We start from the raw sequence: 14507 nt of genomic DNA, 5'->3' as shown, positions 1-14507 counted from the left end.
ACGAGATACAATTAGACAGAGATACTTGGAACTTTAGTAAGAACTAATGTGGCAACAAGAGACTGCTAACTTTGCCTAAATGGAAATAGATGTAATTTATACCTAAAAGCTCTACCATTTTAAAAGGTGACAGACATGACACTAATATTCCATATGCAGAGTTTAACTAGAAAATGCTTCAAGATAAAATGCTCTGGGGGGGGGAAAAAAAAAAGCAAAGGACAAGGAGTAATGTGTATTTGCAAACTGCATGGAAATATGCCTTCAGTCACTATCCTGATGATGGAAATTGTTTTAGAAGCAATACAAGGGAGGGAACAAAAAAAAAAAGTATAAACATCCCTTACATTGGCACAGAAGTTGTTTTGTGTTAAACTGAGGTAACCTCTTCAAGGCAAGAAACAGCAGTTCACTGTCACTTCCCTCCCCTCATTTAAGTCCAGGATGAAGTTTCCAAATTGGGATCAAACAGAGCTAGCTCATTTTTATGCTGTGGACTGCTTTTAAGTTTTATCAACTACAGATTAGAAGAGGACCAAGCAGCATTTAAGCCAACGCCTGAGAGCAGAAGCAGCCACATTTTTTACTTACCCTTATATAAAGCCCCTTACAAAGATGACAATCTACAAACAAAGAAAACCCATGCCAAGAAGTCAGCTGTCCAAAGAGCAAACAATATGAACGTCTTGCTGCATTTACTGCCAATGCTGCTTCCGAAAGCTCCTTTGGTGGTATCACAAGCAACAAAGGCAATGCCCTGGGATCTGCTTACGCAGCAAAACATATTTAAGCAACGCTAACTGTACACGGTGCACCCAGGAGGCCAGCAGATGGCAGGGACATATTTTGGCTAGACAGTCAAATAGCCTATTTTTAACATCCATTCAAATATGTGAAGTCTTAGATCCAAGCATCACCTTTACTTCCAAGAACGCCCTTTTAAAGACACTTAAAGATTCCAACGTACGTGATCATTCACAGAGTTCATACATTAGGACTAAAACCCAGCTGATGAATCACTCAAATTCTACATGGATTTTACAAGAGTTATCAGCCTCCGACAGGATCCTTTAGTCAGAATTCTTTAGAGCATCTGTTCAGGACCCACCCCAGTGAAGGAAATAAACCTTCCACAGACTACCTAGAAGACAGGCAGGGTGGCAGAGGATTTTTATATGCTGAAAAACATTTAGACTGGAGTCCGTCTAAATCTTTCTACCATGTTCCAGAAGTTCAAATACAAAGGAAATTCTTAATTAACTTTTTTGAAGAGAATAATTACAAATATTTCCTTTTTAGTGTGAACAAAACTAAGATTAACGAGCCAAACTAAAAAGTACTGAAAACTGCTGCCTTTAGAAGATTTTTAAATCTTCTAAAAAAAATAAATATGAGATTTTGTGAAGTGTTTTGGTTTTAAGATCCTTCATGGAAAAAATGGATTGGAATTCAGCTTATGGCTGGAAGCATACAGATTCACAGAAGTGTGACTGTTCAAATCCAGTTCAAGCACTGCTTTCCATCCTCATCCCTTCCCTCTATTTCTAGGAGTATTAAAGTACTTTGAAAGACATTAAGAAAGAAAACTAGACTTGTGCTGCACTGCCTTCAAAAGAAGTTTTGCCACTGACATGCAGCAGGCCATGATTTCTTTATAGCTTTTTTAGCTTTTGCAATGTCTTCAAAAAAAGAAAAAAAAAAAAAAAGAAGAAAAAACCCAAACCCCCAAACACACCTAAACCATAACATTCCAAAGTGGTTTACAGAGATACAGAAACTGTCCCACTGGCCACTGGAAGCTCAGAACAGAAGCTGACAACTATTTATCAGTTCAGAATCCATGAAGAAAACCAAATGAAAAGATAAATACATGCACAAAGAGCTTACCTGAAGTGGAACTGACTGAGTTACTCCCCAAGACTGAGCTACATGGCCCCCAAAAGCGGGGTGCAGATGCTCTGCAGCTCTCACTAGTCCTCCTGTGTCCCCATGCAGTGGTAACTTTCCCCATCAAGCAACTCAAGGTTGCTTCGTACAGCCTGCAGCAAAGTGGTCCAACATAAATGCTCCATGTGTTAGGGGAGTTCATTGACCCAGAAGTGTCAGGAATTACTACTCAAGTATTATGGATCCTAGAGCCTTGTCACAGGTGGCAGAAGTTTCTGCAGCAAACGAACAACATTCAAAAGAAACTGGGAAAGTGGTTTAGAGCAAGATATTCCTGTCACCACCAACCTTTTCTTCCTAACAGCTTTTCCCCGTCAATGCCTGCATGCTAATCAGCTCAGGCCGTGAATCATCTGGGTATCAGTTATCACATGCCACTTTCTGGAATTTGAAAAACACAACTATGCAGCAAGATCCAAGATACTATTCGATAACGCACCCCCCAAGAAAACAAAAGTCTAAGCCAGACAGAAGGGAAGTCTTATTAATCACACAATTTAAGCCACGTGAAGTACAGAAAAAAATTCTGCTTTATGCCCCAGATGAACTGCATCAGAAGTCAAAATCATACTGTTCCCCAACCTACCACACTAAGAAAATGGAATAAAGCCACTACTTAATAACTGGCTTCTTCACATCAGTTTACTCCAATGTTAAGATATGTTAGAGCAAACTGATTTGCTTAAGAGCAAAAATTCTCAGAACCCAACTATGTGAATCCAGGAATTCTGAACAACTAAGACCAAGGCTGTAACAAACAGATACTACTATCCTTATAATATGTGCTACTCCTAACTGGGAAAAGGTGGCAGATGTAATCCTGGACTAGCTGCATACTTACAGAATTTTAGTTTATCAGGAGGTGCGTTAGGATAATTCTTTTCCAGTTTTAGCCCCAGATTTAAAAATATTAGTCTCTTACTGACTCCACACTTTGGACTGAATAGAGAATTACTTCCTATTGCCCCAAGATAGTCTGACCATGGTCCAACAAGCAATTCCACTTCTTGCCTTGAGAAGAACCCAGCGACACACTCCCACTACGATGACTATGCAGGATTCCAGCAGGCAGTTCATCAGTTCTGTAGCTGATGCCAAGGAAATTTGTACTACAGCTGAGAGACACTGCACAAGAAACTGATTCCTTTCTTCCAGTACTGGTGTTAAGGGAGAACAGAGGAAAAAACCTTCTGGAAGAGATGACTATTAATACTCAAATTGTACTGCCCCGTGAAAAGCTCAGCTTGACTGCAAGACAGGAAATTCCGTTTTTCCTGCAAGAAAAACTTAACTGCAGTGATGTCTGACTAAAATTTTAGCACCAAAAGAATTCACCACCACCCTACAGAGAAATTATTCCTCATAGCCTCATACGTTTCTGGATATAAAACTATGAGACAGCCTCACTGTTTCTGGATGCCCTCTCTTCTCAGCTATTCCCAATTCTCTTTGTGCTTATTCTTCTTCATGGGCACAGGAGATGCTGTCTCAAGTGGGACTGGAAAGTTTTGGGAAAGGCACAGAATCTTTCTCCTACACAGTTTTACAGCAAAGCCAATTCAGTTCAACAATATACCTCTTCTGGCCCTCCTCATCTTCTGTAGGGAAAAAAAGATTTTAGTTTTGTTCATCTAGACCCTGTGAAGATCTTCTGCATGACAGAACCTGCTTCAGAATCATTTTCCCTCTTCAATTTTGAACAGCTACATTGTCCCCCAAGCCTATACCTGCTCCAAAGCCACATTTCCCTCTACTGACGTCCCACCGTAATGCATCTTACCAGTTCATAGAGCACATCTTCTTAGGCAGATGGAAGACTAGGGGATAAACCAGGGATAAGTGTCAGCTTTGGGGAGACCATAACGCTACGAATATCTACTGGCAAAGTGGTTTGTATACGGCAGAGGAAACTGGTTCCGCTTGCTCTGAATGTGAAAGGTACTATTAAAAAAAAGCAAACACCAACCAACCAACCCCCATCACTCATCAGCAATAGCACAAGTAGTATCACATGGCCATCCAGCTTAAATAATAGAATTCACAGAGAAAAAACCTGCATCTCAATCACCTAGATAACTTTTTTTTTGACAGAAAGAATCCTGATGTCTGAGTGAGACATACCAAGCCAGTTTTTGCTGAAACATTTTCCTGTCTAACTGAAGCACAACTTTAGTAACTTCTTGAGACATATTCTGCTCCCCCTCCCTCCAATTTTGTATCATCACGTACCGATGGAGCTAAAAGTGGAATCCTATCTACAGTTAGGCAGCAGGTCAAATTAAAAGAGGAGGTCAAAGTAGTAGGAAACCGAGCAGGAGGCCAAGCTTGCAGAGTAGATACAGGCTGCCTAGAAATCGTGATTAAAACCCCTATATATTGAAATCATCAGGTATCTTCCATCTGAGGGTCACGGATACATCAGTGTTGAGAAAGGGAAAGAAAAAGTCATGGAGTTAACCAATACTGATAAAGAACCCAGGAGATACTGCTGCAGAATTTTGGTCAAATTTCCATTTGAACAGTTCCTACCTCTGGGCATAAAAGCAACTGCTGTTGCAGATTTAAACTGGCATTTAGAGAGTTTCATCCTTGACTAGTTTTTGTGTTCACTTGAAGGCAAGGCTCACCAGTTTTCCTCTAATTTTGTTTCATCTTTAAAGTCACCACTATATAATTAGAACTAAGACCTTAAACCCCTTCAGACAGCTGTAAGGGGCAAGTCTGGTTACAAATGCAAATACAACAACGTGTATCTATACTACGCACACATAGCCCCACAGAAGTACTGAAGACCATGGTCACATCTCCTATAATTATTGGCAGAACCCTCTACTTTTGTCCTAGAAACAATACAGTAACATTTTAAAAAGCAACCAAAAGCCACATTCAGAACAACCTTAAGTGGTTTTGTCATAGCCCTCTATTAGGACTCGGGGAATTTAAATGCTATAGTCTAAAAGTGCTATGGTAGATTTGGGTACTTATTTTATATAAGGTTTATCTACCACATCTTAAACTCACTTTGAAGAACTTCCATTTTAGATATACTGTAACCACCTACTCAAGTAAATCTGTATGCCTGGCTCCGTTAATCCCTTATTCCTGTGCTTCTGAAATTCCAACATATACCTTCAAGGTATGTGAGCTTGTGCTTTCTATTTCACTAATTAACTGCAATGAAGGTGCTCTTAGTCTCTGCATAGTGGGGTTTTGATAGCTCCCCCCCTTTCCACAAGTGAAAAAGAGTTTCAATGGATCTTTTCACTCCAACACATTTTTAACCTTGCTCTGACCAATGTCCAGCACTGCAGCAGCTAATTTCTGTTTGAAACTCCTACTTTCTGAACAGGGGTCATTTACTTGGCTGGCCAGAGAACATTTTAAGTCCCTTACGGCCACAATTCCACTGAGTATCCAGTGTCCGTAGTGCTTGGGATCCCTGTTGGCATACAGAACTGGAGGAAGGACATCACCACTAAGCGAGGAAGTACTGAAGCTGAGCACTCTGATTTCACGTGTCCCACCCCCAGAACATGGGAACAAGCAGACAGTTGTCCCCAAAAATCACCATTTCAAACCACATGGAAAGGCTACAGATGAGAGTCATATCCGCTTAACTGAGGGAAGCAAGGCTCTCCTGGAGAACAGAACAAGCAGCTAAATCGTATGAAGAACTACACTATTGTTTCCCCATACCAATTACACTCCAAAGCCATCAGAAGATCAGGCCCTCCCACCCTTGAGCAGGTAACATTTGCATGATCACCACCCCTATGAAGTAATGCTCACCCAAAAAAATCTCAGCCCCCATAACCCTGGTTCACAAAACCACTACTCCACAGCTCTGACAAGAGTAGGTCTGGTTTTGGTTACTGCAAAAGTCTTTACCCTCAAAACCCATTCCTGGAAAGGGAGTTGCTTTCTGTGCTGACAATCTTTGCCCTGAAAAGCTTAACTTACATTATCTGAGAATCAAAACTGCAAAGATGTACAGGCACTTGTTCTTGCTCTATTTCCCCTGCAACAGCTGTTGTTTAAACTTGCTTTCTTTTATTGTGAGAAAAGGTTTAACTAACACTGCAAATACATTTGGGGAACACAGCAACCACCTCCAGTGTGGAGCAGAACTAAAATGGTAACCCCAAAATATGCTGAAGGGGGGGACAGGACTAGGTAGGCTTTCTGTTGGTTTTATCTTACTGTATCTGCCCTATTCAGTAGAGCAGCAATGAAGAATGCAACAAGGAAATCACAAGTCATTAGTGCTTGTCAAAATTATTTCTCAATTAAAGTAATTTTCTTTTGAAGCAATTCTTTTTTAATCAAGAGATGGCGTACCTCATTGAGATGGGTTTGCAAGATTTTCCTTTTCTCTGCAGGCAGAAGGACAAAAAAACCCCAAACCACCCAGTACATCACACATGTGATTCATTACCTACATTTTGAATTCTTTTCAAAAAGGACCTCTAATTAGATCTTAGGAAGCCAACACCCTTGCAAGGGATACCATTTGTGTGCTATACCATGCAGAAAGGTATTCCAGTGTTTAATCAGTTTTCTCACTGTGCTATATAGCTTCAAATCAAACAGCCCAGCCCTTTTTAATACAAGCCTTTCAATATCCAGTGCAAAAGCAGCTGCCACACTTGGGGTCTTGGGGAGCTCAAATTTACTATGTGTGGTCAGCAAACAAAGAATTTGCTGAGTACTAGTAAGCCATAGTAAAATCTGTGCTACCAAACAACTGTAGTGCCATCTTTCAAGAAGTTAAGAGTTCGCCAGCTCCCTGGGTAAGAGCTTAAGCTAGTTTCTACCATGTTCTGTTTTCTAGTCTCTGACAACCTGTTTAGTCTTACTGCATTTTTTTCAAACAGATGCAAGAAAACTGGGCTGTTTGAGTACAATTAAGACATTTAAACCATGTTAACATTCCTGTTGGATCTTCAGATGGCCACTCCCAAGATTTTAGGAAAAACCTGCACTAGAAAGTGCAGAGACTGCTCTATTACATCACCAAGATTAATTTCTGCAGTACTTCATTCTAAAGGGCTCTCCATCCTTTAAGCAGAAATTCAGCACACATTGAATCCCTTATTTAGGGTAAGTTCCCTCGCTCATATTTAACATTAATTTTTTTAAAAAAATAGCAGGTGCCTTGCTGAAAAAAGAATATCTAGGCTGAGTGCCCCAATTTTGTAGGATTGTGGGTTTTCTTAAAAAAATAAATGAAAAATTCACTTTAAATATAGATGCTCTAAAATCATGCCATTCGACATTAGTCATGGTTTTAAGTAGTGTGCATAACCTTCATCACCTCTGCTCTTCAGGCTGAAGTATGTTACTGGGCTCTCCTATGTTCATTCGTTATACTATTGGATTTTTATTTTTTTTTCCGTGCACAGATTTTGCAAAACATGTATCGAGAAACTCTCAGTGAGAAGGGTGAGCTCTTTAATGAAAGGTAGCCTCTCTCCCACAGAAAGTATACTGTAAACCTTACCTGTCAGTTTGTCTGAGCTAAATACAACATTAATGTCGATGTAGTCGCTCTTCACATATCCGTTATTGGGACAGTCTTTGCACTGAGAAAATACGATCCACAGTGCAGTGGAGGTAATGGACAATCTGCGATAGTATTAATGTGCTTTCATTCAAGAGCTAAACATGTTAACACACTACAAGAGAGCATTTTGAATGCGTGCATTGTAACTCAATAGCAATTTACAAGGGAGCATTAGAGGCCTGTTGTAAAAAAAACTCCTATAGACTTAAAACACTCTAAGATCGCCAGTCAAGCAACTATATATTCCTAATGCATAATGCCAAATCATGAATTACACCTTTCAAGGATGAACCATATTGGATTTTTTAAAAAGGCCATGCCACAGGGATACAGTTCTTTGTCTTTCCTAAGCAGGTCATTGTACATCTGATCATATGTTGTTTTGAAATCATAAACATTCGGCTTGTCCGGTGCTGGTCCTGGCAGTTTCACATGAGTCCCTGTTCCAAAGGATCGGACACTGAATCCTCGTTTGCTGAAAGACAGAGGGGAAGGGGGGAGGGGGAAAGCAATTAGATTGATGGACTTTAAACATCAAAATGCTGAAGAACACATACTGAATTTTGAAAACAACTCTTAGCAATCAGCCAAATTGCAACCACAGTTGGGCAACTCTTACCAACTAAACCGCCAAGCATACCCAGCATACATACTTCCTTGCAGTTACAATCAAAACACACACGATTTCTAAAGAAGCACCTATATTCTATATGAATTTTACTTAGAATTATGGTACACAGTATTTTGGATATTTCTTTTGAGCTTTCAGACATCTTGGATTTGCAACACTCACACGTTCTGTATTTACTCTTAGACAATATAGTATAGGCAAAGATGGTTTTGTCTTGAGATAAGTAAGTAAGAACACCAACTAATCAATTCTTATGTGTTCTGCTAAAGTTGCTCAGCTAGCTACACTACTCCCCTCGCTGTATTGCCAAAACTACCTCTAGTGTAGTTTAATTAGCCTAGTACAAACATTTGTGTGCCTGGCACTTCTCAAATGGACTGAAAAACATATTGTGTAATTACCTTTACAGAAGTGGGGCAGATAATTCTGCTTTACTTTTTACCCTAAGACTCTTGGGTAAGCTAAGGTTAGCTTCATTCCATTCTCATGAACAACTACTTGTTTAATAATAGTAATTACAAAAAAAAAAAAGGCAGGAACCTGCTTGTCTTTAGGGGTAATGCCAGAACATTCCGATTAACCTAAATACACCTACTTGAACTACAGCAAATTCTTCATTAATATTAAGAAACATTACAATATATTTGTTGAATAACAGGGCCAAAAAGAGTTTGTTTTCTCATAGTGTAATGGACAAAGTTACATGGTAAAATATTGTCGTTGTTGTCCAGAATGTTGAAACTTTTGGCTTTAAAGTGACAATCTGATTTCTGAAATGGGTCAAGACCATGGATGGCTTAATCTTTTTAATCTTTCTTTTTTTTTTTTTTTTTTTTTTTTTTTTAAAGAACTTACTTTCAGCTCCAATGATTTAGCAGACTGAATAAACAATGTTAAAACAAAAAGCAAGCAAACAACCCAATGCCTGCTACCTCCTGCCCCAAAAATAAAAGCTGTAGAGCCTGCTTCTGAGACTGGGAACCAGCGCAATAGTTACATCTTGACTGCATGGTCTTCACATACAAGACAGCAAGGAAATTGAGTGAAGACACCAATTCAAACTGCATGTTTGCCTTCAAATGGTATCTTTTAAGTGATCCAAAAAGCTTCTACAAAGACACTAACTGTGATCAAACTTTGCCCCAAGCTCCAAAACTGCTATGCAGCTATCAATAGTGTCATTTCCTTTAATTCATCCTATCGGAACATAGCCCCTCCTTCCTCTTCTTCTTGCTTCATTACACTTTTTCTTTCAGCAACTATTTATAGGTTCCTATTTCTGTAAACAGACAGGATACATGATGATTTTTTGCTTCTTTCTGCAGGACTAACGACTGAAAATGGATACAAGTGGAAAAAAGTGCAATTCTTCCCCCCTCCCAGCCCTCCATCACACTAACAGTGACTCATAACTGCACCAGTTACATTTAGTTTATTTTCCCTGCAATACTTCCAGACCCAAGACTTTATTCTACTGCTTCTACTGGACATGAAGAGAGTCATAACACATGTAGAAGAAATTGCAGTGCTAAAAATATTCATGTTTCAAACTGATCTTCTTCCAGGTGTCTCATCTTTCTTCTTTTCTTTCTATATCTACTGCTTGAAGCTATTTTTTCTAAGAATTTTCATAGCAACTGAAAAATAGCAGACTTTGGCACCTTGCACTTTCTGTCTTCTTTCCTTTTCTCCCGCATTACCACAGTGACATTATGATGGAAAATTATTTTCTTCTATGCTTTCCTCCTATTTAATTTTTCCTTTAATATTATTCTTTGAAATAGGTCAACTCGGTCACACACATTAAGAAGCCCATCTCCAGCTGTCATAAGTGTCCTTGAAGACTGCATGATCTCATATAAAGCAAAACAGAAATCTTCAAATGAAGTTCCACACATCAAAAATTTCTGCCTCTGGTGCATCTGACCCACTGAAAATTACTTCCTTGAATAGCCAGAATATGCATTTCTCGCGAGGAATTTCATGCTCTGACACCAGCAGTTGCCAGGGTACAGCTCTTACACTATTCATGCACCAGGTGTACTGTTATGGAATAGTCTGAAAATGTTTTAACACATTTCTTGCAACAGTTGGGGGGTGGGTGAGAGGGAAGAATGCTTGCACAGAGCCATTATTCAACAGAGCCTGTTTTTATTAAGTGGCTGGACAGATCTAGTTTAGTGAGTCACCAAGTATCAGTTGTAATATGGCACAGCCTTTTAAAAATTAACATCTTCTACAAGACAATGCATATCTAATATCTATTCTTGGCCTAATAAAACTACCCAGAAGGTGGAAAATAACGAGCTTCAACTTCACCACGAACAGTGAAGGATAAGATACACTAGTGTGCTACCCTAGTGCTGACTTTTGAAAACGTGAAGCTTAAACATTAACAGACTTGTAAATGCTGTGAAATTTCAGGAAGCTGTTTCTGTTAATACTATTAGGACCAATATATGTAAATTACCAATACACTAAGTACAAATTTTAGCCAGTATGCCCACCTCAATTTCAAAGCTCATTACAATGGGATCACATGCACTACTCAGGTGCTCATGAGCGTACAGACTTCACTGAAGAACCTGAAAGCAGCTGTTGTATTTTCTTCCAAAGAATCTCAGAGCTCTTTGCTTACACCACTCCTCATCTGGGACACAACTGCTGCTGAAAGCCAAGATCAACATGTGACTACACTAGCAAAGCACTAACACATGACAAAGTTGTTACCACTCAGTTTTAGGCACCGAGAGGAGAAATAACATTAATCCCTACAGACTGAGACATGAACTTCCATCCACACGTTTCTTCTATCTCATTATTTTAGGATCTCATACATTACATGCTTATTACATTAAGGTATTTTTCAGTTTACTGTAAGGTCATAACAGTACAGCTTCTCTTCTTACAATGGCCAATAATAAGTATTACTAAGCATTAAAGCAAACGCAATAAATCCTGCAGTCCACTGCAGCTGGTAAAAATTTTCAGGGGTTAAATCACTGATTTTAATGCACCCCTTCCACAACATGTAGCAGAAAAACAACTAGCAACAGTGCCCTCCTTGTAGACTACTTCAAAAATATCTTATGCCATTCAACCAATATTAAAAAAAAAACATAAACCACTAAAAACAACACAGCCCCACAAAAAACTCCCAGTATTAAACAGCAGGAACACAAGCATTCTTAAGTAATTTTGATTAGGAGATCTTCAAAACATTACCATCTTGTTGCAATTTGTATTATCATTGATAAGCTGTCAAATGAAAGTACTTTCACATAAAAATGTTAAAACATCTCCTCCTTCTTAAGGGCTTATTAATACAATTTAAAATTTCTTAAATTAAGCAATATGAATTGCAATACCTCACTGCATTTAGCTGCTGACAGATAATGCCAGCAGAGAAGCTGTCACTAGCAACTTACGTAAACTGCAAGGATGCAACTAAGTTCTCTTACATGGTCAACACTGAATGACAAATCATTGCATCAAGAAGAAATTTAAGTTTCAGCTACTAGAGTTTCAATATTCAAATCTGTTTACTGCCACTAGGGTATCTCATATTCACACTCCTAATGTCTTAGCACAGGTAGGTAGCTTCCTAAAGCAAAGAAACATATATGTAGCAGAAGTGTGTATCAGTATCCTACAAGTTTTCGTTACGAGTAGTAATACAGACCTTGAACTTAGGAGGCTGACACAGGATATCTATACCTTAAGAGCCTGAAAATACAAGGTCACCAGAGCACCGCCTATATACACTGGGAGAGTTTGAAACTAACTTTCTTTGAAAGGCCACCAGCATTCTACCAAATAAGTATACGCAACTGGAAATGTTGAAGTTGCTCTATAATCAAGTTTGCTCACATGAACTGTTACCCTTCCTCTTCTACCTTTGAAGGAGAACCACAGCCCAAGTCTGCATATCCTATACACATTGTATTTGTAAAAGCAAGAAACATAGGATGAGTAAGATCTGACTTAAGGACTGGTTACAGACATCCAGTTTGACAGCTTTTAAGGAAACATTATGTCTTCCTGCATAGTCCTAAATGCTTTTCCTCTTTTCCCTTTGCTTCAATGTTTCAACATAGTCCCCTGTTCATGGTAAACTATTCTACCCACAAACTTCAAAAGAGCTTCAGTCTGAATTCTGTTGGAAGATTAGAACAAAATATTTAAAATCTGGTTAATTAGAAAAATATGTAAACACACTGCAAAACAAACAGACACTGTGCTGAACCAACACCAGAAACTGGTAGACTGATTGTTCAAATTATGAAAAAGATATAATGTATATATTTGTTTTCCAGAGGCACAAGTGGCAGACACCACAGAGATACCAAGTACAGTAAGGATGAATGAAAAATTCAGGATGGCAAGCGACACTCATTGCAAACCCTGCTGGAATGAACCACTGCAACTTAAAAGGACAAAAAGTTTAAAGTGTCCAAGAAGAGGTTAACTCTTATTGTCTGGCACGTTAAGTTTAAAGAAATAAAGAATGAAAAATAAACCCAAGCAAACACACGTCACCCCCCAAACTGCTGAAGTGTGCGAAGTAGTATGTATTAGTTTTGCTTTTCTGAATCCAAAAGAAAGAGAACACCAGGATGTTATGAAATGTAAGTACATTAAGACGTTAAATCAAGTCTGTTTAAACCACTTGATAATTTCATGCATTAAAAAGGAGAAAGTACTAAGAAGAAACATAAAAGCAAGAAGTGATGGACTGCAGGTACTTCCAACCAAAGCCTACCAGGTAAATTGAACATTTCACCTACATGTTGTATGTAGAGGGCTCTATGTTTTATAAATGCATCAGAAGTTAGAATTCAGACATTTCTGCAAGATTGTTTCTGCTTTAAAAAGAAGTAGCATACAATTAAGTTTTAGTAGGCACTAGGGAGGCCTAACATTTGGACAGTAAAATAAGCCTGTCTTACTGATAGGTATTTCTCTCTATAAATTTAACAATGGAATAAGCACAGTTACTGACAGAAATGCTACGTGAATAATTTGGCTTAATTAAAACCTGTAATTCATTAAAATACTGAATAGACTAGAGAAGTTAATTCTGAAACCTGACTTACAGCATTACAAAAATCTGAAAGACTCATCAAGACAAAGGCTTGAACAAAAAAAATTTGTATACATTTCCCAGCATAAATACCTTCAAAAAAAGCCTATATAAAATACTTATGCAAGATCTTAGGCTACACATCACAAAGCACTGTTTATGAATGTTCAGTAAGATGCTCAACATTGAAGGCTGGGCTCCAGATTTTGTTTTCAAACAGTAACCTGCAGTTCTATAGATTCTAGATCTTCAAAGTCTTGTAATCTGTTTAACATGATACCTTAAAGTTTCATAATACCTCAATTTCTTCCTAACTCATCTTCCTCTTTTAATCAGGCATTCTTTCAAACTGCAGTGCAACATACAGCAAGGCACTACCCAGAATTGGTAAAGCAGACTGGCTTTAAGCCAATGCAGGCATTTTCCTGAAGTTTACTGGCAAATGACCATTCTCATTGCAAGGGCTAGTTATTTCTTTAGAACAGCATCAGCATAAATGGCAAAATAGAGATTAGTTTCTATCATTGCTGATGTCGCTGAAAATAAACACTTTCCAAATACATACTTTTTGTTAATTTTTTTAATTAAAAACTTAAGGGAGAACAGACTTTCAAAAAAACGTTTCCCTGTCACATTTGCCAGAAGAACATCAGTCACACCGGAAGTGATTTACTTCTGCAAAAACAGAGAGGAAGAAAAAAGGCTAGACATTAGAAGTAAATTTTACTTTGTCCTCGGAACTCAGGTTTCGATTCAAACTCAGGTACCAACAGAAAAATAACAGAATAGCATCCTTGGCCCCCAAGCAGCCATTGGTAAATTGTGTTTACACGGAACTGCCACAGGTAAGATCCAATGCCAAGTTTAAGCATTAACAGCATCATATGCTGCTTGCAGTAAGATGGCTGCCGGACCCCAGATGCTTCTATTATTTATTCCTTTCAAGGCTGCTAGTTTTATTTAACTGTAGCACACAATCTACACGTAGTTGTTTGGCTTACTATGCTAGCAATATGTGTCTTTTAATGTGAATGTTACTTTGCATAACATTAACAAAAAAACCAAACAAACAAACAAACAGGAGGAAACATTTATCATGTTCTTGCAGCAGACAGGGAAGATTTAGGAACATGATTTCAGGCAGATCAGGTCTCTCCTGTCCATCAGTCTGTCCCCAGTCTCCCATCTCCCCTTCTGAACTCTGCCAGGCTGAAAATACTTGCAGTGCTAAACAGATGAACCCTGATAATCTCAAAGACGTTTAACATTCTGAATCAAACACT

The 14507-nt window shown here is 38.6% G+C and overlaps 1 protein-coding gene across 1 annotated transcript in view; it reads right to left on the bottom strand.

Moving 5' to 3' along the window:
• Nucleotides 1-14507, bottom strand: part of SSU72 (SSU72 homolog, RNA polymerase II CTD phosphatase) — a 29234-nt gene that overhangs the window by 13960 nt on the left and 767 nt on the right. Inside the window, exon 2 of the mRNA XM_055798826.1 lies at nucleotides 7842-7985. Within this exon, the coding sequence (XP_055654801.1) occupies nucleotides 7842-7985 (144 nt within the window). The remainder of the gene's footprint in view (nucleotides 1-7841; nucleotides 7986-14507) is intronic.

Source organism: Falco peregrinus, chromosome 3, assembly GCF_023634155.1.
Source record: "Falco peregrinus isolate bFalPer1 chromosome 3, bFalPer1.pri, whole genome shotgun sequence".
NCBI classification, from domain to species: Eukaryota; Metazoa; Chordata; class Aves; order Falconiformes; family Falconidae; genus Falco; species Falco peregrinus.
This window is presented reverse-complemented; position numbering and strand designations above follow the sequence as displayed.